Below are 26,677 nucleotides of genomic sequence, written 5' to 3'. Positions count from 1 at the left end.
GAAGCCTTATGTAAATAGCCTTAAAATAACACCCAGAACTGCGCTAACACATCTTGAAAAGCTTGTCAAAGTTTTACAGTTGTACCAGAAGAAATAAAATACAAATGGGACAGCATGGACCTATTGTCAAAACAATCTCCCCTTTGCATAATTTCTTCTTCTCACCAACTTCTTACTACAAATATGAAAACAAACAAAAAACAAACAAAAACCTACAAATATACTCACCCTCTTTGAATCACAGCACCGTGCAAGGCCACTTTGTTAAAATAGTCTCTAAAAAACTTTTCTTACAAAAAGTGATATATGTGTTTTCCCCCCAGAGGCCCAATCCTTTGTATACTTTTAGTTGAGTGCTGAGCACAGAATCCCTCTGGGCCCTCTTGGCCTTCAGAACTGGTGCTGTTCACTGTGTAGACATTCCCAGCCAGAAAGCTCTTCCCAGCCATTCTGAATCGTGTGCTCTGCAGTGTTTACTGTTTCTTCCATCACATCCTGTAGGGTTTTTGTTTCTGTTGTGTTGCTATTATTTTATACATTGGTTTGTTCGTCTTCTACTGCTGCTGCAACAAATTATCACAAATTTGGTGGCTTAAAACAACACCCATGATTCATCTCACAGTTCTGTAGATCAAACGTCCAGGTATGGCTTGGCTCACTGGTTCTCTGTTTAGTCTTACAAAGCTGAAGTCAAGGTGTTGGCAGGCCTGTGTTCCATTCTGGAGATTCAGATCTGCTTCTCGTCTCATTTGGGTTGTTGGCTGAGTCCAGTTCCATGTGGTTGTTTTACGGAGGTTCCCATTTTCTCACTGGCTGTCAGTGGGGCCACCCTTAGCTCCCAGAGGTCTCTCTCCGGTTCTAATGGGCCCCTATATTTCAGAGGCTGCAACAGTGGGTCAAATCCTTCTCACACTTGGAGTCTCTGTGACTTCCCCTTCTGTCCCATCTCTTTTGCCTCCAGCCTGAGAAAGTTATCTCTTTTAAAGAGCTCATGAACAGAAACAGACTCACAGACTTAGAAAACAAACTTAAGGTTACCAAAAGGGAAAGGTGGGGGAGGGATAAATTAGGAGGTTGGGTTTAACATTTATACACTACTATATATAAAATAGATAATCAACAAGGACCTACTGTTTGGCACAGGGAACTCTACTCAATACTCTGTTATAACCTATATAGGAAAAGAATAGATATATGTATAACTAAATCACTTTGCTGTACACCTGAAACTAACACAAGATTGTAAATCAACTAAACTCCAATATACAATAAAAATTTTAGGGGCTTCCCTGGTGGCGCAGTGGTTGAGAGTCCGCCTGCTGATGCAGGGGACATGGGTTCGTGCCCCGGTCCGGCAAGATCCCACATGCCGCGGAGCGGCTGGGCCCATGAGCCATGGCCACTGAGCCTGCGCGTCCGGAGCCTGTGCTCCGCAACGGGAGAGGCCACAACAGTGAGAGGCCCGCGTACCGCAAAAAAATAAAATAAAAAATTTTAAAAAGACCTCACGTGATTAGACTGGGCCCACCCAGATAACCCAGAATAATCTATTTTAAGGTTCATAACCTTAATTATAGCTGCAAAATCCCTTTTGCTATTGTAACAAAACAAATTAGGGGCATGTTTAGACATATTTAGGGGCCATTCTGGGTACCACTTTTGGTGAACATTTCTGTGCCAAGATGGCCAAAGGGTGAATGATAATGCTAAACACCTGCCTCAAAAAAACAAAAAACTAAACCAAACAAAGCAAAGGAAGAATTTCACAGTGAGATGTTAAGTTCCTAGTTTTAACCCATTTCCAGAAGCCTTTAAGGCCTGGGAAACAGGATAAAAATCAGCAGCTGGTTGGGAACTGGTGGAAGGTCTTTGATATAATGGGAGAAAAATGATCTCCCATATATCAGCAAATGGTAGCTGGAGGAAACGACTGACAGAACAGAGGATGACTTCCGGGGATTTAAGAGAATATAGGAGTTACTGCAAATGGATATTCCTAGGAAAGCATCTCCACAGCCTGAGGTAATATTAAAATTTTTTAAAAAAAACATGAAAGGGCTGGAGCAGGATTCTGGATAACCCTGGTATGTCAGCCAGTAACCCTTCAGTTGGATCCCAGGGAAGCCCTGGGGATCTGGGGAGAGAGGCAGGGGCATGTAGGGAACTGGGGGTACTCTGGGCTGTGGATCTTTTAGCAATGGTAAAACTGGAAGCATGTCAATATTTTAACAACGAGTAATGGATGCCGTAATATTAACAACACAGTGACATCAAGTGACATGAATAACATGCGCGCTAACACTCTCACTTCTAGGAAAACAACAGCACACACTTTCATATTTCAACCATCTTCATAAACTGTATAGATACATGGTTATTTACTAAGCAATTCCACCAATGTTGAACATTTTGATCAATTCAGTTTTTTTTGTATTAATATAGATCATCTTTAAATAGAAAAAATGCAGTGTTATGGGAAAATGTAAGAAATTACATTAAAAGAAATATATCGCTCACTTGAAAGTTTAACCAAATTTGCCTTTTGCATCATTTCCTCAATTCTCCTAAGTGTCAATTCTGCTCTTTGTGCCTCCTAAGGGGACTGTAATCTGGCTACTCCATTTTCCGTCTTTATAATTGTTTCTTATCCCATTCATCTCCCTTCCTATTTTCATCTTTAGTCTTTTCCTTTGACCTACTCCTCTCTATTTTTTAAAGGCCTTTAGAAACCGTTTCTTTGTAGTCATAGGTGGGCTAAAATGAAACATAATTTTAGTCCCATTTAATTAGACTTTTAAATCTGATGGGACACTCTGCCTGAAGCTTTTTCAGGGGAATTTCTGAAGTCCAATTACGGGGCTATTCTCATAATAAGGACTATTAATTTATAATGAAATTGTCTGCTTTTAAGCTTCATCCAGATGCTGTTGTTAAAACTATACTAGCCCGACCACATTCCTATGGGGTCATTAGTATGGCCAGTACAAACAGGTGAAGGCTGCTGAAGCCAGGTTCTCAGAACTTCTGTGAAGAGCTGGGTGCCTATAGGCAGTCCCTCAGGGAATCTCACCAGCCCATTCATACTGTGGTCACCCATTCTATTTTTTTTTTTTAATTTTACTGAAATACAGTTGATTTACAATGCTGTGTTAATTTCTGCTGTAGAGCGAAGTGACTCAGTTATACATACATATTCTTTTTCATATCCTTTTCCATTATGGTTTGTCACAGGATATTGAATACAGTTCCCTGTGCTATATTATACAGTAGGACCTTGTTGTTTACCCATCCTATATATAATAGATTACACCTACTACTTCCAAACTCCCAATCTTTCCCTCCCCCGTCCCCCCTGGGTAACCACAAGTCTATCCTCTATGTCTGTGAGTCTGTTTCTGTTTTGTAGATTTGTTCATTTGTGTCATAGTTTAGATTCCATACATAAGTGATATCATATGGTATTTGTCTTTCTCTTTCTGACTTACTTTGCTTATTAGTATAATAATCTCTAGGTCCATCCACGTTGCTGCAAATGGCATTATTTCATTCTTTTCAGTGGCTGAGTAATATTCCAATGTATATATATACACCACATCTTCTTTATCCGTTCATCTGTCGATGGACATTTAGGTTGTTTCCATGTCTTGGCTATTGTGAATAGTGCTGCTGTGAACGTAGGGGTGCATGTATCTTTTCCAATCATGGTTTTCTTTGGGTATATGCTCAGGAGTGGGATTGCTAGATCATATGGCAACTCTATTTTTAGTTTTTTGAGGAACCACCATACTGTTTTCCATAGTGGCTATACCAATTTACATTCTGTGGTCACCCATTCTTTTTTTTTAACATCTTTATTGAGTATAATTACTTTACAATGGTGTGTTAGTTTCTGCTGTATAACAAAGTGAATCAGCTATACCTATACATACATCCCCATATCTCCTCCCTCTTGCATCTCCCTCCCACCCTCCCTATCCCACCCCTCTAGGTGGACACAAAAGACCGAGCTGATCTCCCTGTGCTATGTGGTCACCCATTCTTGATGTGCTAATTCTGATATCCCTCTCAGTCAACTCAAGTATTCCCAAGTGGTATTTAATAAACAAACAGTAACTGAATCCTTACATATTGGAACCTTTGTGTTGCCTTCACACATTTAGGACAAGTCACTTGAGAAGAAAGTTCTTGGGTCATAGACTTTCCCCCACAAATTTAGATATTTCTCTGTTCTCCTCTGGCTTTTAGTCAAATAAAAGAGAAGTCTGAGGCCAGCCTGATTTTCCCTCTTTTTTGTATAGCTTTCAAATACATTTATTTGGTCTTCATAGGCTTTTTTCTTTCTCCATGCAATTTTAACATTTCCCAGGATGTGCTTTATGCTGGTCTCAAGTGGATTCCATGGGTCGCCTCCCCAGTATCCACCTTCTCCTTTCTCCTTGTAACAGACCCTGATGTTCTTCAGACCACCATCTATCTGATCAGCAAATTCCACTTTTCTGGTATCAGTCCCTGGCTTAAGTGCAGGCATATGTTATAAACAGTCCTGAGGATCAATTTCAGCACACCTGTTTGGAACTCTGGTAGAAAAGGATGTGTTCACTGTCCAAGTGTCCTGGTGCAAAACCTGGAACTACCATACCACTTTGCCATGAGGGAAGACAGTCTTCAAAGATGCCACCACACAGAAAAGAGTCTCAAAGAAATGGAGCTGCAGCTTCTAGATTAAGCCAACCCTGAAGCTCACCTACCTCTGGAATCACCGTTTATGTAAGCTAACAAATTTCTTACTCTTTAGCTTATCTAAATTGAGTTCTCTGTACCCACAGCCCTGAGCATCCCAAACTACTGGTATCTCTTCTGCAATGATTTTCTCCAAAATATCGTGAGACCTTTTAATCCACATACTCAAGTCATGTCTTAGTCAATGTTCTGATTACTGCATTTCACGAAATGCAGTAATCAAAAACATAGACTAAGACCGTTGATTTCTTATGCCAGATTCCATTCTCTATTCTTCATATTTGTCCTTTTCTCACCATTTAAAACCTTTTGTTCTTTTCGTCAGCATTTTGTGAGAACTTCTCAATACTGTCTTTACATCAAGGATTCCATTTTCTATAGTATTAATTCTACTTTTTACTCCCTCCTCTCAGATTTCAACTGTGCCACTGTACTTGATTTCATTTTAATTTCACATCTTATGTATCTCCCTTTCCATCTCAGTTTACTGTTTTTACATTTCAGAATGTTCGGTTCTTGTTGCCTTTTGTTTCTCTTTTATGTATTTTTATTGAAGTACAGTTGATTTACAATGTTGTGTTAGTTTCAGGTGTACAGCAAAGTGATTCAGTAATTTATACATATATATGCATATATATATTCTTTTTCAGATTCTTTTTTGTTATAGGTTATTATAAGATATTGAATATAGTTCCGTGTGCTATACAGTAGGTCCTTATTGTTTATCTATCAATACTTGCTTGTGTGGTAGTATTTTTTCAAAAGTCACAAGAATTTTATTCTTTTAGTTTTTCTCATTCTTCTAAGAGGGATAATCTACCCAGACAAACAATGTATAGTCAACAAAATGTAGACATTACTTTGACTCGTTCTGTAAACATTTAACGGTCTCTGAGTAGCTCTTAGATCAATTTTAATATCTCACATGTTTCACCTAATACTGCTCTCATGTCTCTGTCTCCATCTACTAAATATCTTATTCTCGTCACCTCCCCTGATCCCTTTTTGCACATAAGGTTTTCTAGTATTTGTACTCATACCCGAGAGAGAAAGAGATATCATACTGATGGCAGAGGGGAGTCAATACCACTGTGGAGATCTCAACAGGATCAGTGGTGGGAACAGCTGACCATTTTTTGAACTGTAATCAACCTTGTGTTTCTCAAAAAGGGAATGAGGGAGGAAAAGAAAGGTCTAACTATTTCCAGGTACACATAACATAACCTGAGTCACCAAATGGGCTTTAAAATCTAGTTCTGGCTAAATGGAAATTCTTCCAAATAACTTTGATAATTATTTCATTGCCAGTCTTAATTTTGAGTGTTGGATGTTTTTGTCTTTTTAGTAAGAAACAGAGAGGGGCAATAGGTATCATTTTAAACTAAAAGCTCCTAATACTTTTAATGAGCTCTGATTGAGGGCTCACAGATGCAACACAAGAAGAAACTGTTCATATGCAATGTATAAAAAAGGTATCAGTTTACATAAAAATGAGAAATGTCTATGTATTTCAGTTCAGTACCACTTTTAATTGGGGCTGTATCCCATTTAACTGAGTGCCTTTGAAATTAACTCTATTGTATGCTGATATCTGGAGAATTCAATATGACTCTCTGACCGACAAAATGGACATAGCATTTGGTTTCCAAGTTACTTCTTACTATTGAAATATTAGTAGGTAAAATTATTTCCAATTAAACAGTGGGACATTATAGCACAAACACATTTGACAGGCTCCTGAGGCCTAACTTCCAAAGTTTTGGATCTTCTCCCAGATCTGGAGAGTGTCCAGCAAAGTCTAATTGTGCCAGTGATAAGAGAAGAGCTGGTAGCATCCAATTCAGCTCGTAGTAAAATCTAATTTCCACCAGAAGCCTTTGAATTGTCCCTTGCAATATTTCAGTTTGTGAGTAAATACAGCCCACATGTCTGTAGCTGTCTCTGGAACACTTTTTTTCTCATATTAAGAGTCTGTAAAATGTTTATAAGAAAACAAGAAGATTCAGAAGTACATTTCTCAGATTATTGGTTTTATAAAAGTGTGCGCACACATATACACACACACACACATGCACACACACTCCTAAGTAGCCAACAGCTCTTCAGCCTATCTCTGAGTAAATCTGGATCCCTGCAAATTTAATTTATCTAGCAAAACTGGAGCAGTTAATCAGAAACTCAATACTACCACGTATTAACAGAGAAGGTATATATGGGAGGCCATGTTGAATGCTCTGTATTTTCCACAGGTAAACTGGGAGAAAGAGGGGAAAGAATGACAGAGGGAGAGTGGAGGAGAGAAAGGGAGGAGGGACAGAAGAGGAGGAGAGAACTATGGAGGAGGGGTAGAGGAGAAAAGAAGATGAAAGGAGAAAAAGAAAGAAAACTAAGCAGGGCTTCCCTGGGGACGCAGTGTAAGCATCCGCCTGCCAATGCAGGGAACATGGGTTCGAGCCCTGGTCAGGGAAGATCCCACAAGCCGCAGAGCAACTAAGCCCGTGCATCACAGCTAGTGAGCCTGCACTCTAGAGCCTGCGAGCCACAACTACTGAAGCCTGAGCGCCTAGAGGCCATTCTCCGCAACAAGAGGAGCCACTGCAATGAGAAGCCCACGCACCCCAACGAAGAGTAGCCCCTGCTCGCTGCAACTGGAGAAAGCCTGCGCACAGTGATGAAGACCCAACGCAGCCAAAAAAAAAAAAAATTTATAAAAGAAAAAAGAGAACTAGGTAATATCTTTGATTTTTATGAGAAAATACCCAATGCTTCTCAGTTAAGCCAAGTATGGGTCTTATCAGACATTAACTCCTCCAGCCACCATAGCAAGGCCAGATGGGAGGCAGAAACGCAGTGCAAAACAAGGCAGCATGGGTATCAGACAGACACAGACCCCATAGCAGTGGCCACATGGGACTGCCAAAAGATTGTCACTACAACCTATCACTACAGGACAAGACCAAGTAGAATCTTTTGTCACACCATACCACTTATTGTAACTTAGCACCTTAGTACCATTCTGTGGAAAATTATTTAGGCATACAATGAAATCTCATAAAATTTACATTTATCTGAAATACCTTGTACTATTCACTGTATCTATTGTCTTGTCCAGTAAATTTGCATGATCATTATAAAGCAACAAATGTAATGTTACGTCATGCTTTGAAGGCATTACTAAGGCTGGACTCAACTCAGATCAGAGGTCCAAGCGCCAGCTAAAATAATTTTGTGCAGGCCTGGTACTTTTTATTTTGTAGGGCTGGGAAGTAACTCATGTTTATGAGAGCCAGGGACAATGATGAGAAGTCTGCCTTTGACTGAGTAAAGACTAGACTGGTAAGAACTGTCTTTCGATGTATAAAATAGCTACTTTGTCTGCCAGTGTTTTATGATTAAAAGATGGGTGGCTTCTTGACTCAAGTCAAATATTTGTTATCCAAATCAACGGTTGAAAGATGTGACCAGCAAGACCTAAGACTTTCTGACTAAGGCAGAACTGAGACTATTAGTCTGATTCTTTTCCTATTTCAAGAACCGGGCTGATGCAAGGGTTTCCAGAGTTATTCCAATGAGTAGACCCAGAAGGCAAAATCTGAAGTAAAGATGAATAGGTCTGGTGACTAAGATGACTAAGGAAGAAGAGAGGACCCATGCTCTACATCCTGCCTGGAAGGGAGAGCAAAACTCAATATACATTACTCTCCACATGCTGTCTGTGCACTGGAAAAAACTAGCCCAAAAAACTGCCTCGGAATTTATCTTAAGATAATTTTTTTTTAACTGACAAAATGAGGTTGATTCCTTTCCTATCGTACACAACTGATAAAAAGGAAACCCACAGTTAATTTTACAGTTGAAAAAGGTCTCTTATGCTTCAAACCAACTTAACAGCAGCTTTTATAATTACCATGGTCACTTAGGTTTTCCTCTGGATAATATTTTTAAAAAGGGGTAACAGAGGTAGGAGGAAGCCAAGGCTTACGTAAGAGGCCTTGTCTTGTTTTATTTTTGACAATATTTCTTAATCTTTGAGAATCTCAATACTATTTCCCACCTTAAGGTAAAAACAGAGTTTACTTGAAGCTTGCTGGAGGGCAATTTGGTTTAGCTAGCAGAATTTTAAATAGGCATGTTATCTGACCCTATAATTTCACTTCTGGAATTTACCATACAGAAATACTTGGACAAATGTTCCACAAAATAAGCACAAGGATATTACTGCAATATTGTTTGTAATAAGACCAAAAACAACCAACCAACCAACCCCTAAATGTCCATCAGTGGGAAATTAAACTATGAAATAAATGAGCTGACAATTACGCAGTTTCAAAATGAGTTTGATCGCTATGAACTGACATAATATATCATGACAAAATAAAGTGAATAAGGCAACGTACAGAAGAGTACGGTGTATAGTATTAGCCCATTTCTGTGAGAGAAACTGACAGATGTGTGCATGTGTGTATGTATTTGTAAACACACACTTTTGAATTTGCAATAAAGGATATCTGGAAATATATCCAGGGGGTTATCTTTGGGAAGTGGATTTTGGATGGGAGTGTAGGAAAGACAATTTCAGTTCTTATATTTCTGTGCCATTTGGCATTTCTGCTACCAGCGTACTTTACTTTGTGGTTAAAAAAAATTCTGTTTTTTAAAATAAAGCTACCTGGTATCTACATCTCCTAAGTTGCTCCTTCCCGCAACAATTCCTGTTTCTGAAAGTGGCTTGTGGAGTGAGAGATCGCTGAGACTGAGGCTCCAGGTGAAAGCACTTTTTTTTTTTTTGTGGTAGGCGGGCCTCTCACTGTTGTGGCCTCTCCCGTTGCGGAGCATAGGCTCCGGACGCGCAGCCTCAGCGGCCATGGCTCACGGGACCAGCCGCTCTGCGGCATGTGGGATCTTCCCGGGCGGGGCACGAACCCGTGTCCCCTGAATCGGCAGGCGGACTCTCAACCACTGCGCCACCAGGGAAGCCCAGGTGCAAGAATTTTTAAAGAGGACATGTTGGGGAAGATCTGCCAGTGCTGATAAACACTGTATTTGCAGGTTGGCACCCAAGCGTCACTGATTCAGGGACAAAGGCCAGGCAGCTGCATCAACATCGGCTCTATTGGTTTTACATCAAGGACCCCAACTTCTATAGCCTCCACCCAAACGAGAAAAGATGACATCGTAGGAGATAGAAGACTGAGAACAACGTAGGAGATAGAAGACTGAGAAATCGATGAGCCTAGGGTAGAAGGGCAGTGACTCATTCTCTCTCCCCTTCCCAAAAAACGGCGAGCTGTCTGTTTCTTCTTTATCTTTTCATTTGATGGTTTAGACCTGTGGTGTCCAATATCGTTCACGTGCCTACTGAGCACTTGAAATGCAACTAGTCCGAATTGAGATGTGCTGTCAGCATAAAATACACACTGGAGTTTAAGAATTTAGTATTGAAAAAGAATATTTTTTCAATATTTCATATTTTTATATTTATTTCATGTTGAAATAATAATATTTTGGATATATTGTGTTAAAATATGCTATTAAAATTAATTTTACTTGCTTCTTTTTGCCTTTTTAATGACTGCTAGAGAATTTAAAGTGACATGGTTCACATTCTGTTTTCTATTGGACAGATCTGGTTTAGACTTTCATAGACATTCCACATGGAATATCTATATATTTAAATGTGTAAAGAAAGGAACAGTAGGATAGAGAGGGAGGCATGTACACACATGCACACCCCGCCCCCCGCCAACTGTTACACTGCAACCCTGTATAACTTCATGCCTGCCTAGCTTCCTAGGGTAGTTCATTACAGTTCACTGTTCCTGTCATAGGTCATACAGCTCTGCTGTATGTGGGATCCTGGGGCAAGTCACTTGGGAGGATTAAACTGAATAATGTATGTCAGATCCTCAGGACCATGACAAGGATGTGTAATAACCTCTGTCAGCAAGGGTTAGCTGTGCTTGACATGATAAGAGTTCCAGAAATGACCAAGCCACAGTTCTACCCCAAAGCACAGAATATTAGAGTTGGAGTGAAACTTGGACATTATCTACTCCCATGTTTTAAAATCCTTTTAAATCTCAGAAGCCCAGTATATGAAAAAGATGAAATCAAGTTGCTCTGAACAAAGCTGAGTGTGGGAACAAGAAGGGCTGGGCACTCCTGGACTATATAGAGGCAGGAATATGAGGTCTCTATGAAGCAGTCTGAATGCCATGGATGTGGTGTCTTATCCCGGCCTCTCCACTTTACAGATAAAGACACTAAGCTCCAGAGGTCGAGGGCTTGCCTTCAGTCACAGAGCTGGCAGAGGCAGGGCTGGAACGGACTCAGGTATCTGGTTCCTCAGAAAGAACGTGCTCTGCATCCATAATGACTGCAGCTGTGTGGACAACGTGTGCGCGCAGACGGAATGTGGCTGAGAAAAGCACTGCTGGACAGGTGCACACAAAATATGGCGGGGGGAGTGGTGGGGCCGGAGCGGGGGCAGGTCTGTTCCCTGAAGAGACAGCTTCTAGGTTTAGCTTTGGAAGATGAGGGAGGGCAGGTGGGCACCCAGAATAAAAGAAGCGCAAGGGTTCTAAGGAGGAAAACCTTAAGGCAAGTTTTTGGAAAAGGGTGACAATAGAAAGATTAATTTATCGGAAGTCCACAAATAGTCAGGAAACAGGAAAACAGGTTGGCAGGCAGACTCTGGGTGCCAAATCGGAGTGGCAAAGGGCTGCGAAGCTGGAAGCCTGCAGAGCTGCCTTGACAGGGAAAGACCTGGCCTGATGGTGGCTTGTCAGTATACTCCATGAAAACAAATTCATGATAAAGTAAGATACACATCAAGAATAAGAAAAAATCAGCATTGATTACATTAAAAGGGAGTACTCATTTGTTCTTACTTAGAACTACCCTGTGTGCATTATTCAAAAAGATCTTTTCCTCGGTACCACCTTGGGTATTTCCTCACTCAAGAAAACGCTTCTTTGGAGTTCTTCCCATTTGGTTGGTTCTCTAAAGAAAAAAAGAGGTCCAAGAAAACATCCAAGAAAAGACAAGAAACCTGAAGGTCTGGTGAGTGCCCTCGTTTCCACACGCGTGTTCTGATCTAACCTAAGGTGATGGGTTTCCTCTCACAGACTAGGGCTTGCCTGCTGGTGTCTTGGTGTTCAGGGCATCTGGTCAAGGGCCTCATTTCCCTGATGTCACTAAGGAAAGCGCTCAAATATGGGGAACACCAACACAGTAACCAGTAGGACAGTTGGCAAGGCACTCAGTGACATTTTAAAGATATTTGCTCACAGACCACTGAACCACAAAGGACAGTTTCCCTGTCAGTTTGTCAGCTACTGGGGGTTTAATTCATAGAAACCAATGACGGCAAGCCTAGAGAGGCCACCATCCAAGGGGGAGTATAACTATGAAGCCTTGTTTGTTTCCTTCGAACAGTGACTGTATGTTCTTCTTGGTGGTATTTGGCATTTCTTAGCTAGGGATCAGTAGAGCTGGCAACTCAAAACTTCTAAGAATTACTATCTGTTTACCACAATCTCCATATTCAAAGAATTAGTAGCATGTTTTATTTTTTAAATGTGCGTTTTCTTTTTATGACTTTGCCGTCACTTGGAAAACCCCATAACTTTCAAACCACACCGACAATAGTTCTGACCAGGACTACAAGGCAACGGACAGATACCTGGAGAGTTAACGTTTGTGAGTCTATTTTGCCATGAAGTTAAAAATCAGTTGGTATCATCCATCTGTCCATCCCTCCCTCCATCTCATCCTAATCTTCAAGCTGGGTAGTTGTCTACTGACCAAATTCATAGCAATGTTTTTTAGTATTAAAATATAACTCAAGGGCTTTCCTGGTGGCGCAGTGGTTAAGAATCCGCCTACCAATGCAGGGGACACAGGTTCGAGCCCTGGTCTGGGAAAATCCCACATTCCGTGGAGCAACTAAGCCTGTGCGCCACGACTACTGAGCCTGCGAGCCACAACTACTGAGCCTGCGTGCCACAACTACTGAGCCTGCGTGCCACAAGTACTGAAGCCCGCGCGCCTAGAGCCCGTGCTCTGCCACAAGAGAAGCCATCGCAATGAGAAGCCTGCGCACGCAGCAACAAAGACCCAACACAGCCAAAAATAAAATAAATAAATTTATATTTATATATATATATATATATATATATATATATATAAAAGTCAATGTGGAGTAAAGATGGATCACCCATTGATGAAGAGTTAAAGGAGGAAGATAAAAGATCCAACAACTCTTATCTACTTTCGTAGAACACTACTGAAGGTCAGTGTGGCAATTATTAAACCCAGAAAATAATGACAGATGGTATTTAAACTCTCTGGCTCTTTGTCAACCATCTGCCCTAAGATTCTTTTTCCTGAGTTCATATTTGCTAGGTATCACATTTTAGAATAAAAGGCATGCAGTTCTTTACAATATCACAGAAATTGGTCAGCCTTTCCACTATAGGAAAGGCTAGAAATCAAAGCTATTAGATGTGTGGTTTGCTTCTTGACCTCCCTAAAATATTGTTGCTGCTACGTTGTAATAATGCATGAAACATTCTAGAAAAAAGTATGGTACCTAATAAAACCACAGCCAGGGTAGAAACATGGCAGAGTGGGAAAATCAAAGGTTAGAGAGTCAGGTAGACTTAGGTTCAAATTTGGCTCTGCCATTTAAGAGCTGTATGCCTATGGACAAGTTATTTATACTCCTTGTGGAAGGCTTTGGTTTATCATCTAGAAACAGGAAAACAGTCCTCAGAATGTGGGTTTAGTGAGATAATAGATGTGAAGTGCCCGGCCCTGGGTCTGTCACATGACAGACAACTGTTAACTCCCTTTGCTTCTTTTTTTCTCCCTAGATTAGGGAGGATGGTGAGCCCTGCTGATGCATAAATGGTTATTCACCAATGTTCTTATATAAACAACTAGGATACGACCTCTGGAGAAGGTTAATCCTGACTTCTAGTCTTCCACTGAGAAATCTCTTTCCTCTGTGGAGACCAGCTTCTCATTATACCCATTCATAGAAACCTACACTTCACAGCATTTACCCCAGCTCTGGTTAATTGACTAATTGCAAATGCAATGCCTCTCTTCTGCACTAGGGTGTAAATTATCCCTCTAGAAAAGGACCTTGCATATAGTAGCCACTCAGTAAAGTTATCTGTAGAATGAATGAAACATCTGTTTCCAACATGTGACACACACCTGGGTGATATGGGAGATGATTTCAGGGGCTGAACATGGACTAAATTGTTTAATTTTAAGGGTTATGTATGAATTTTAGTGTATGTTAGACAAATAACTGGTTAATCAATTCTGTGATTTTATATATTTTTGCTTAAGATGAGGCTAAATAAAAAGTTAATTAATTTAAGATAGTAAAGAAATTAAGTAAGTATAGTTATCATGAATATGGCAAAAACCATGAACGTGTTAAAAAAGATGACACAATTTGGGAATACTGCCATAGCAACAAGGAGGAACCCTGAGTGGACACGTACCAGGACTCCCTGATTTAGGGTCAGCCTAAGGCAATGAGGGAGTCTGCTTCGAGAATCCACGGCTTGTGAGTTCTCAGCTGGACACTGCAACAGGTGGGTCAGCACTGAATCAGGAGTTAAGCTGGAAGCAGGTGAAGCCGGTGGCTGGACCCCTGAACTCAGCTGGCATAAGTGAGAAGGCTTCACATTCAGATATCTGGGTGTTATCATAGGAAATACCAAACGTGAACTGAGCAGGAACAAGGGTCAGATCCCATGGTTGTTTTCAAGGTCACATCCCAACCGGCAGGAACTACCTAAGAGACAGAGCACCCGCCCCAGGAAGGGTGGCAGGCCCAGATGGATCCATTGTCCTTCAGCCTTAAAGGCACACGGCCTGGATTCTGATATTGCTTCCCGCTCCCGGCAATTATTTCTCAATTTACTATCTCCGTGCAAAGCTCCAAGAGAGGAGTACTTTCTTTTGTGCACATTTGAAGAGCCAATGGGTCTCTACCCAACATCCCACTTTCCCAGAAAAGTGAAGCAGACTTGCTGCTGTTGTCAAAGGAGTCTCTCTCTGAGCCTCCAATACTGAGTCTCCCTTCTGAGACCCAATGCTGGCCTGAAGAGATGGGTATTCCTGTCATCCTGGATTGGAACATAGAATGGACTTTACCCTAGAAAAAAAATGTTGTCAATAGAAAATAGGTTTTGATAAATAATGTTCTGTATATGTTCCAGGTTATACAGGATTCTCTGCAAGCTAGACTGGGACCAGATTACCAACTATACTACCACTTCCGTGGGAGAATGTTTTAATGCTATAAAATGAAAATTTGGGCTGCAATTGTTCCATAAGTGCTGACTACCTATACTTAAAAATAAAGTACATCCCTTACTAGAGAACACTTTAACACTACATATCTTAAATTTCATCTTTCTTTTAACATCTTCCAGAAGAAGATTGTTTTTATCGTCAATGATGGCTGGTATTCAAGTTTTGTACTATTGAAAAATAACTGATCATTCTTCCCCCATAACAAAAGAAGGACCCAATCTTTACATTTGAGGACAATCCTAGGCGCATCAAAGTAATTCCAATAAATACTTCTCTAATCAACTCTCAGCTGCACCAATTTATTCATAGGATGAACTGAAATGACTGTCCCAACTCCCACACTGCAATATTGACAGTAAATTATTCCTGGTTCTGACAATAAGCCTTTAACCCCAAATTTTCCACACTTGCCTGATGAAAAGAATTACATGATACACGTTTAAAAACAAGAATGCCAGGACTTACCTGGTGGCGCAGTGGTTAAAGAATCCGCCTGCCAATGCAGGGGACACGAGTTCGAGCCCTGGTCCAGGAAGATCCCACATGCCGCGGAGCAATTAAGCCCGTGCGCCACAATTACTGAGCCTGTGCTCTAGAGCCCTCGAGCCACAACTACTGAGCCCGCATGCCACACTACTGAAGCCTGTGTGCCTGGAGCCGTGCTCCACAACAAGAGAGGCCACCGCAGTGAGAAGCCTGCGCACCACAATGAAGAGTAGTCCCTGCTCGCCGCAACTAGAGAGAACCCGTGTGCAGCAACGAAGACTCAATGCAGCCAAATAAATAAATAAATAAAATATTTTTAAAAATGTTAAAAAAACCAAAACAAACAAGAACGTCAGGCCTCAGTCCAATAATGAATCAGAATTTCAAGAGAGAGGTCTGGGAGTTGCACATTTAACGACTGACCATTCCTGCTGATCCTCTCATCCAAACTCAGTGGTTCTTACCCTGGAGGATGAATTAGGATCACCTGGAGGGCTTGTGAAAACAAAGGTTGCTGGGCCCCAGCCCAAGCGCTTCTGATCTAGTCGGTCTGGGGTGAGGCCCAAGAATTTGCACTTCCAAAAAAGGTCACCTTTTTGGATACTGCTGGTCCAAGAACCACACTTCCAAAACCACTTATTTAGCCTATTTGGCAAACATTGCAGCTGAATTCAATATATTTTTTTTTTCTTCCCTCCTTGGTAGAAAAACACCACCAGAGTCACAAGACTTCCTCTGGAGTAATACCCCTCATACTTTTTAGCTGTTTGATGTTAGACAAATAAATTTACCACTGCATCTCAGTTATCTCTTATCGTGAGGAATAAAAAGGTAACACAAGGAAAAGAGGTTTGGTCCTGTAATTGGCACACAATAGGCCTGCATTAAACATCTGTGTACTTTGATCACCTTGCCATGATCCCCCTCTGTGAGCTACAGATGAATCTGCTGAGGTCTAGAATAGTTCCCCAAATTTGTTACATGCACAGAACTTCATTTGGTTAAAACAAACAAACAAAGAGACAGACAAGCAAGAAATGGCCGACCACCTCTTTTTCTTGTGAGCTAGCACGTAACTACGTTTTGAATATAACATGTCCAGTGGGAAAATATTCAACTTCCCAACTCACATTTTCCCATGGAAATAAAAATAGAAGACAAAGAGAGATTAGATTATGATTAGGCTCTCTGTTTAATTTTGACCAGGCTGAATTTAGTACCCAGGTCTGGATTATTTTCCTGGCAGATCTTTATTATATTGTTTGGCTATTTCTTATGACCTGAAAATCAAACAAATGAACCACAGACTTTCAGACTCAGAGGGGCCCTGGAGGTCATCTAGCCCACCCACCCATTCTAGGAATGCCACTGAAAACATCTACAGTGTGTAGTGGTCCAGTCTCTTCTTGGACACCCATTGAGAAAGCACTATTTTCATGAACCCTGATCTTCTCTTCAGATAACTCTAATCATTAGATTTCTTTTTTGCCTTTGAGCAAAAATCTTTATTTCTGTAATTTTAGTATCTTTGGTTCTGCTCTCTATAGTGCCTGAATATGTCTAACCTCTCCTCTTCATGACAGCATTTAAAGTATTCTGAAATGGCGCAGACATCTTTCTTGCCTGTGCCTTTTCAGTCTAAACATTTTGTTTTTTCGACCCACCATCAAAATTTCCATATACTTAACAGCCCTGGTCCTCTTCTTGTGGAAAAGTCCACCTTGAGGATGTTTCCTCACACAAAAAAACCATAACGTGCTTCATGTTTGCCACATCCTCTCATCGCCAACAAAAACAAAATAAATTGTATGAACACTGGAGTGTTCCCTTCCAAACAGTTTCCAAGAGCCGGAAGCTACAACCACACCCAACTACATTGTAAGGACTGAGAAGGCAGTTTCAGGACATGCTTGGAAGTGGGAGCCGCAGGCAGGTGGAGCTGGATACCATGTTCCTACTTGAAACAGGGATGCTAGGCTGCCACTTAAATTATCCAAGACCCGAAACGTTTCTTTCCAAGGGAGACAGAGTGAAACAAAAGGTATTTCTTACTTTCTACGAAACATTTCTGCAAATATGCAACCAACACTCCAGAGGTCCACAGGGGTGGCGTAGCTGGACTGAAGCAAGACTTCTGGAGCTCTGTACCACAGCGTGACGACCTGCAACGGCAAACGGAGTGGAGAGTTACTGAGGGGGACGGTTGTTTGCTTGACTCCTCACCCTGGGTGGTTTAATGCCAAGACTCAGCTCGGAAAGAACTCCTCAAATCACATGGGGGACACAGACAGAAGCAATAAGTAACCAGGACTCATCACTGACAGGCCAGGAAATTACATCACCCCCACCACCTGGGTTCTCACCTCGGACTCTGGGTGTCTTATTAGTATGATAAAATAACTGAGTTTCAGAAAGCAAAAGCAAAGACTTAAACAAACCCTTACCTTAAAACAATTCTTTCTTTCTTAAGGGGCTTTAAAAAACAATACATGGAAAACAGATGATGGCAACGATTGCAGCTCAATTCCCACGTCAGCAATTTGGGGAAATTGGAAGATTATTCCAGTGGCTGCTGGATGGTGACCTTGAAGTCTACAAAGCACCCGAACAAGTCAAAACTACTCTTATCGTGAGACTGTGGGGAATCAAAATAAAGCCCCCTTCAATGCCACTCTTTCCAGAAAACAAAACATGAAGAAGAACTTGAGAGAGAATGTATAACCCAATTGTTTATACCATGTGTAAAAAGTCATCCAGAGGAAGAGATTCCAATATGGGAAGAACCCCATTTAATACTGAGCACTGTATAATAATAGATAAAACAAACACAACCATATCATTAAGGCTCCACATTTATAAGAGTATATAGGGGTTCAAATGCCTCTTTTTTGTGGGGAGCAGAAATTCTATGGATGTCTGAAATGAAGGTATATAAAGGAATTCAATACATAAATCTATTACATAAGCATTTTATATTATTCAGATTCCTTTTATCATTACTTATTGTCTTACTTAAATTGTACTTTCACTGATGTCTAAATTTCCTGAAATTCTGTTTATGTACTTTGATGCTATAGTACTTAGTGCCTAAAGACTGCAGTAGCAATTCTCAAAAAAAAATGGTTGCCATCAATTTCCTTCTTTCCTTATATGCACACTCCTCTCATCAAGGATTGGAGTTTAGTTCACTTTCCATTGAATCTGAGTTGGACTTAGTGACTTGCTTGACCAACAGAATATGGTGGAAGTAACATCTGAGACTACCAAAGCTATAGGTCATAGGAAGTCTGGTTGCCTGGGCCTTTTTGAATGCTTGCTCTTGAGATGCTTCCTCTTGGAACCCAGCTGCTATGCAATGAGAAGCCCACAAAGATGTTCCAATTGACAGCCCCAGCTGAGCTCTCAGCTGAAAGGCCATGTGAGTTAGCCATTTTGGACATTCCATCCTGACTGGTCCCCCAGGTGACTGTGCCCCTGCCAATGTCACATGGAGCAGAAGAACTGCCCAGTTGAGTCCAGTCAACTCACAGGATTGTGAGTGATCATAAAGTACCTCCATATCCTTCCCGCACGAGTCCACACTACTGGCTCTCAACCCTGACTATACATCAGAATCATCCATGGGGCTTTTAGAAAAACACATGTGTCTGGGCCCTTATCTTGCCCCTAACTGAATTAGATCTCCATGGGTGGGTCCACTGAAATTCTTCTTCTTCTTTTCTTCTTCTTCTTCTTTTTTTTTTTGTTTAAACTTCTTTAGGTAACCCTAACCCTTGGCTAGGTTTGAGAACCACTCAATTATACAAACTTATCCTCCAGTTCCTGCCTCCATGCTTTTGTTGACACTGTTCTAGTTTGGGAAGCTCTACTTTCTCCTTCACAGGCTGAAATTCTGCTTACCCTACAAAGCTCAGTTTTGACATCATCACCTCCCTGAACCAACTGCCACCTAAAAATCATACTTTGTAAAGTAGTTCATAATATGGGTCCTTCCAGAGGGCATGGACCCAATTTCATCCATCATTATTCCTGTAAATGCCCATCATAATACTGCGCACATAACAACTGTGTTTTAACAAATACCAAATTGATGATTTTAAGGCAATCATTCCTAGAAGATAAGTGGGCAAAATTCAACTACCAGTCAACCCCCCAAAAGAAGATACTCACTACTTTTGTTAAGAAGAGTGTCCAATTCTGGGCGCTAGTTTTTAGTTAAATAATTTATTTCTGCTTTACCAATATTTCTAGCTGGTGGAACATTTCCCTATTTCTCTAATACACTGTATACCAAAGTGCAGGGGCAAACTGTCCATAAAGTTCCACTCCAGTGGTTTACAGACATACACAGATATTGTGAGATCACATACTTATCTTCTCACTTCAGTTCGAAATAAAGTCTAACATCATATGAGATGAAAAGTTTAATCCAAATACAGCATTATTTTAAGCTGTTCTAAAGAGTCTGTGATTTCTGATTGATTACCCTTTCTAAAACACTTTAGGTAGCACTATCTTCATTTTCAGTACTTTAATCAGTGATACTTATGATAATCAAATAAATGATTAGACAACAAAAATAATAAGAAAAATATTGATATATTAAAGAAGTTTCCTTCTATTCCTTTTAAAATTTAGTGACCACTCAAAATTGGTAACAGATTTTTATCAAATTTTTTTTTTTTTTTTTTTTGCGGTACGCGGGCCTCTCACTGTTGTGGCCTCTCCCGCTGCGGAGCACAGGCTCCGGACGCGCAGGCCCAGCGGCCATGGCCCATGGGCCCAGCTGCTCCGCGGCATACGGGATCCTCTCGGACCGGGGCACGAATCCACCTCCCCTGCATTGGCAGGCGGACTCTCAACCACTGCGCCACCAGGGAAGCCCCTCAAATGCTTTTTAAAATGTCTATTAATAATGACCATTTGATCACTCTTTTATTCTATTAATGATATATTAATTACATTAATAGATTTCCCAATATTGTACCACCCTTCCCTTCTTGGAATAAATCATTCCTAATCATGGTTTATTATTCTTTTACTAGATCTTTGGATTCTATTTGTCAATGTTTATTTTAGGACATAAACTTATACTGATGAATGAGACTGATCTATAGTTTTTTTGTGTGTAATTTTTCAGGTTTGTATTAAGGATATGCAAACTTTCCATCCTTTTCTATATTCTGGAATATTATAAATGACATAATAATCAGTCCTTTGAAAGGACTCATAAAACCATCTGGATCTGGATCTTTTCTAGCATTATGTCTTTAACAATCTCGTGAATTTCTTATTGGTAGTTAGTCTGTTCAGGTTTCAACTACTTTTTGAGTCAATTCTGGTAATAATAAGGAATTTCCCAATGAAACTCTTTAATCTAGATTTTAAAATGTATTGGCTTAAATTTGTACACAGTATTTCTTGTAATTATTTTAATCTCATCTATTTTCTTGGTTTTCTGAGAAAGAAAAAATATTTCTCTTTGTATCAATCAGGTTTGTCAGGAGTTTAGCTATATTATTTATTTAAAAGAAACTGACTTCAAGATTTATTTCTATTTTGGGAGGATTGTTTTATTTAATAATTTGTTGACATCTACTTTTATCTTTTTAAATCCCCCCTCTTAGTTTCTTTGTTTTTTTTTTTTTTTTTTAGTTTCTTTGTTTTTTAAAATTTATTTCTGAGTTGAAACTTGGGTAATTTATTATTTTAGTTTTGGTTAGTGATAGAACATTTAGTTATATATTATTAAATAAACTGTCCTCATTTTTGTTCAGCTTTAAATAATATGTAATTTACCTTTAATTTTCTCTTTAATCCAAGAATAAACTAATTTGAAGAATTATTTAGAAAAGAGTTTTAAAATTTCCATATGATCAGATTATTTACACTTAACTGTTAGCTGCTGTATTTCTAGTCTTATTTCATCATAGCCAGAGAATGTAACCTGTAGAATTTTTTTTTTTTTAAAGAAGATTTATTTATTATTTATTTTATTTTTGGCTGCATTGAGTCTTAGTTGCGGCATGAGGGATCTTCATTGAGGCATGCGGGCTCTTCGTTGTGGTGCACGGGCTTCTCTCTAGTCATGACATGTGGTTTTCTCTAGAAAAACCTTCACTGAGGCGTGCGGGCTCTTCGTTGTGGTGCATGGGCTTCTCTCTAGTCGTGGCGTGCAGGCTCCAGGGCGAGTGGGCTCTGTAGTTTGCAGCACGCAGGCTCTCTAGCTGAGGCGTGCAAGCTCAGTAGTTGTGGCGCTTGGGCTTAGTTGCCCAGCAGCATGTGGGATCTTAGTTCCCTGACCAGGGATCGAACCCAGCATCCCCTGCGTTGCAAGGTGGATTCTTTACCACTGGACCAACAGGGAAGTCCCTAGAATTTCTTTTCTTTATGACTATGCACATAACTGGCTTTTGTTCTGTAGGGTGTAAGGAGAATACTCTCTTTTAAGAGTAAAGTTCTTTATTAAACAGAGTTTGTCTCATACAGATCCTTACTTATATTTTTCTACACTTTATTTGTCAAACTTTGAAAGAGAATTGAGTTTGTGTTTTCCTTCCCCCAGAATCTCCTTGTACTTCTAAGGGTTTCTGCCTTATACACATTGGCCTTATGTTTTAGAAAATAAAATTTATTACAAAAAATATTATTCAGATAATAAAAATTTAGATGATGGTAGACATAAGATACAAAGTAAATACACAAATGCTAGTAAATCAGTTACAAAACATAATGGAAAAAAGGATCCCATTCATATAGTAACAAAAAAAATGTGAAACACTGAGGAATTAAAAAACAGCAAGATCTATATAAATAAAATGATATACTATTATTGAAGAACATAAAATAAAATCTAAATAAATGGTGAGACAGACCATGACTAAGATGGGAAAAAGCCATATCATAAAGATAATCATTATTCCTGTATTAACACAAAAATTTAAGACAAACCAGTGATTTTGGGGAGTAAGTTAACTTTGACAATCAGGTGCCTCTGGCAGAGTAACACTTAAGAAGAGCCAAAAATAGTTTGAGAAATAAGGATGAAGGGGATTTGTCCTCTGTCACCAAAATATAATCTAAGATACAGCAAATAAAATAGTAGGTGCTAACAGATTAAAAAAAAAAAAAGAATAGGGGGCTTCCCTGGTGGCGCAGTGGTTGTGAGTCCGCCTGCTGATGCAGGGGACATGGGTTCGTGCCCCGGTTCGGGAGGATCCCACATGCCACGGAGCGGCTGGGCCCGTGAGCCATGGCCGCTGGGCCTGCGCGTCTGGAGACTGTGCTCCGCAACGGGAGAGGCCGCAGCAGTGAGAGGCCTGCATACCACACACACAAAAAAAGAATAAAGTCCAGCAAGATAATGAGATACTGGTTTACAGGTGATATTTACAAGATATTTATAAGATATTCTTATAGGTGGTCTCTCTTTCACCTTAGAGAGAAAATGCACTAGAATATGTGAAAGCAAGACAACTGGCCACCCATTTGGAAGAAAATAAGTTTGATCACTAGTTTATACCATGTATAAGAAGAAACTGTATAGATGCAAGATCTAAATGTAAGGAGAGCTAGAAAAATGTATTCGAAGAAAACATAAGAGGACCTTGGGATGTGGAGGCCTTTTCAGCATCACGGGAAATCTAGAAGCTTGAGATGAAAAGATTTATAGATCCAGCTATTTAAAACTGAAATCCTGGACTTCCCTGGTGGCACAGTGGTTAAGAATCCACCTGCCAATGCAGGGGACACGGGTTCGAGCCCTGGTCTGGGAAGATCCCACATGTTGCGGAGCAACCAAGCTGGTGCACCACAACTACTAAGCCTGCGCTCTAGAGCCCGCGAGTCACAACTAGTGAAGTCTGCATGCCTAGAGCCCGAGCTCCACAACAAGAGAAGCCACCACAATAAGAAGCCCGCGCACCCCCACTCGCCGCAACTAGAGAAAGCCTGCGGGCAGCAACGAAGACCCAACACAGCCAAAAATAAATAAGTAAATAAATATATTTAAAAAAACAAAAACAAAAAACCCAGAAATTTTCTTCACCAAACACTGTAAATACAGTAAAGGAAAGGATAAATGACAACCTGGGAGAAAACATCTAAAACAAATTACATCAATAAAACAATACAACAGAAAAATGGATAAAAAAATATGAAAAGACAATTCAAAAGAAGAAAAAACTATCAAAGATACTCAATCTCATAAAAAGAAAGGAAGAAAAGAAAGGAAGGAGAGAAGGAAAGAAAGGAAGGAAGGAAGAAAGGAAGAAAGCCATCACAATAAGAGGGTATCATTTTTGCCTGATGGGCAGAAAGGACAGAATGACACTATTCAGTCATGGTATGGGAACCTGTAAGTTTTATTTTATTTATTTATAATTTTTATTTTACATTGGAGTATAGTTCATTCACAATGCCGTGTTAGTTTCAAGTGTACAGCAAAGTGATTCAGTTATACATATACATGTATCTACTCTTTTTCAAATTCTTTTCCCATTTAGGTTATTACAGAATATTTAGCGGTGTTCCCTGTGCTATACAGTAGGTCTCTGTTGGTTATCTATTTTATTTTTTTTAACTTTTAAAAAATTTATTTAATTTATTTATTTTTCATCTGCGTTGGGTCTTCGTTGCTGCATGCAGGTTTTCTCTAGTTGCAGCTCGAACCCGTGTCCCCTGCATTGGCAGGCAGATTCTTAACCACTGCGCCACCAGGGAAGCCCCTGGTTACCTATTTTAAATACAGCAGTGTGTACACGTCAATCCCAAGCTCCCAATCTATCCCTTCCCCCCACCTTCCCCCTGGTAACCATAAATTCATGGGAACCCTGTATGTTTTAAATTGCAAATTGGCACAATCTTTTTAGAGGACAGTCTGGTGGTATCTATGAAATTAACAGTCCCCATGTCTCTGAAGCAGAGTTCCATTCATGGGAATTTATCCTATAGAAATATTCAGACTAGTATACAAAGAGGTATTCACAAGAATGTTTACTCCACAGTAATTCCCAATAGGGGAATATTATTCAGCCATCAAAAAAGATGAGCTAGTTCTCATCCTGCTCATTGCTGCTCACATAAAAAGATGTCCATGATTCACTGTTAAGTGAATAGAGAAGTTCTGGAGCAGTACAAAATATTTTCCAATTTTTATTAACAGATTACGTGTCGGTGTAAATATAATAATCATTTATGCATACAAAAATGTCTGCCAGGATTCTATACATAGACATCAAGCTTTAAGTGGACAGTTGTCGTGGAAACATGGCAGTGTGGGAGGTGGCAAGTGGAAAGGAAAGGAGGGGCTGGACGACAATTTCAGAGGCACAAGATCAGTCAGCTGCTGTCGGTAAGCACATTTTATAGCTGAGAAAACAATTTCAGAGAGGTTGGGTAATTTAGCCAGGGTCATGGAGCTGACACGTTGGAAGAGCTGGGATTCTCCCTGGGACTGATTTCAACCTTGTGCTCCTTCCTCAACATCCAACCTGGCACCTTTCATTCAGTATTCCAAACATCCGCAAATCAACAGGCAAACATACAGGTTGTAATTAAAGAACCAACAGAAAAAGAATTTAAATTTACTTTGAAATATTTTAACGTGAACTTTTAAAAGAGATTACAAATCTCAAAAATGCAACTATCCTTTGGGGTTAAATGATTTCCTTAAAAAAAGGTTTAAGAAAAAGGTTTCTATAACTTCAAAACTTACTTCTGAACCACCACAGTGCTCTGTATGGTGTGACATGTATTCATCAAATTCCCATTTGATAACTTCAATGAAAGTTAAGATTTAAAAATCTCTTTGGTATCCCTAAGAGTTTTGCTTGGTTTATGTGTAAATCATTGTAACAAGGTGAGAGGAATTAGATTCATTTATTAGGTTTATGTTTATACTCTATTTGAACTATCAGCGTTTGTCTAAAGATAAATCTTTTTTTGGTTTAACCCTTGTAGAATTCAATGTGCTTCAATTCCAAAGTAAGTATGAATTGTACATTTCTAGTTAATTCTCCAAGAAAATAACCTCAACACTGCCTAGAGCCTACATTTAAAATAACGTATTACTGCCTTTTGCAGTATACATAAATCTAATAGTTGTTCCCTATGTATATAATATTATCTCATGTATCAAGAGCTTCCCCAGTTTTAACTTGCTAATTTATGTGGCTGGTCCATTCTCTAACCCAGAGTCCCTCAATCCTTACTTTAAGTCACTGTAATTTAAAATATCTCAAATAATGACAATTTCTGTAATTTCCAAGTTTTTGAGAACAAATTTCCCGCACAGTAAAATATAAATTGTTTCCTTAGGAACTATTATAGTCCTGTACCTCTAAAAACTTCTGATGGAAGACTGCCTAACTTAAAATCAGTTAAGTCACAGGTAAGAAGATTTATTAGTTTTTAATTGGAGGTTTTATAAGAATAGGCAAAACTGATAAAAATGTTTCAGGGTTTTAGTGCATGAAGTAATATGGAACATTTTCAACAATGTAATCAATTAACTTCTACTTACATGTTCTCTAAGTTTAATAATTCTACATATCCTTAAACACAAAATGTAACTGTCAAAAGATGTTGAAGGAAACAATGAATACAATGTATAAAGATCAACACTTAGAAATCTATGACAAAGGTGGCTTCTAATGGTAACAACGCAGTTGTCTACTAAGCAAAGTTAACAATAGGAGCTATGGACAGAGTTTGGTGGTTGGAGCCAGCTGGAACCAAAGCAAATACTATGTTTATTACAATCATTACATGTATTAACAGCCTCTAGAGGTGCTGAATGGATTTGGCAACAGGAGGGGGAGCGGAAGATGGGGGAGTTCAAGGATATTTACACAAGTGGACATATCTGTTTAAACTGCTTTGATCTCTATTCACATTTTTTTTTGAAACAGTTCAATAACAGTATAAGATAAAGTAGAGCCAAGGCCAACTCTGACTCAAAATACATGTCAGAGTAAAGCATTCTTACTTAATATTAGATTTTACAGTCTTTTATTCATGTACCCTTTCACCAAGATCCTGAAAGCCTTAGTAGATGTTATCTGAGTCATCCTTATTCTATGGCTACATGCTTAAAGAGCAGAAAAGCATG

At 39.7% G+C, this 26,677-nt stretch overlaps 1 protein-coding gene across 3 annotated transcripts in view; it reads right to left on the bottom strand.

Annotated features, from left to right (window-relative positions):
• CDK6 (cyclin dependent kinase 6) overlaps window positions 1-26,677 on the bottom strand; it is a 233,371-nt gene that overhangs the window by 55,378 nt on the left and 151,316 nt on the right. For all 3 annotated transcript variants that reach the window (XM_079932223.1, XM_079932222.1, XM_079932224.1), the window contains exon 5: window positions 17,620-17,729. In XM_079932223.1, the coding sequence (XP_079788349.1) occupies window positions 17,620-17,729 (110 nt within the window). The remainder of the gene's footprint in view (window positions 1-17,619; window positions 17,730-26,677) is intronic.

This window comes from Stenella coeruleoalba (genome assembly GCF_951394435.1).
Source record: "Stenella coeruleoalba genome assembly, chromosome: 9".
Lineage (NCBI taxonomy): Eukaryota > Metazoa > Chordata > Mammalia > Artiodactyla > Delphinidae > Stenella > Stenella coeruleoalba.
Note: the sequence above shows the minus strand (reverse complement) of the source record. Positions and strands in the feature narration are given on the sequence as shown.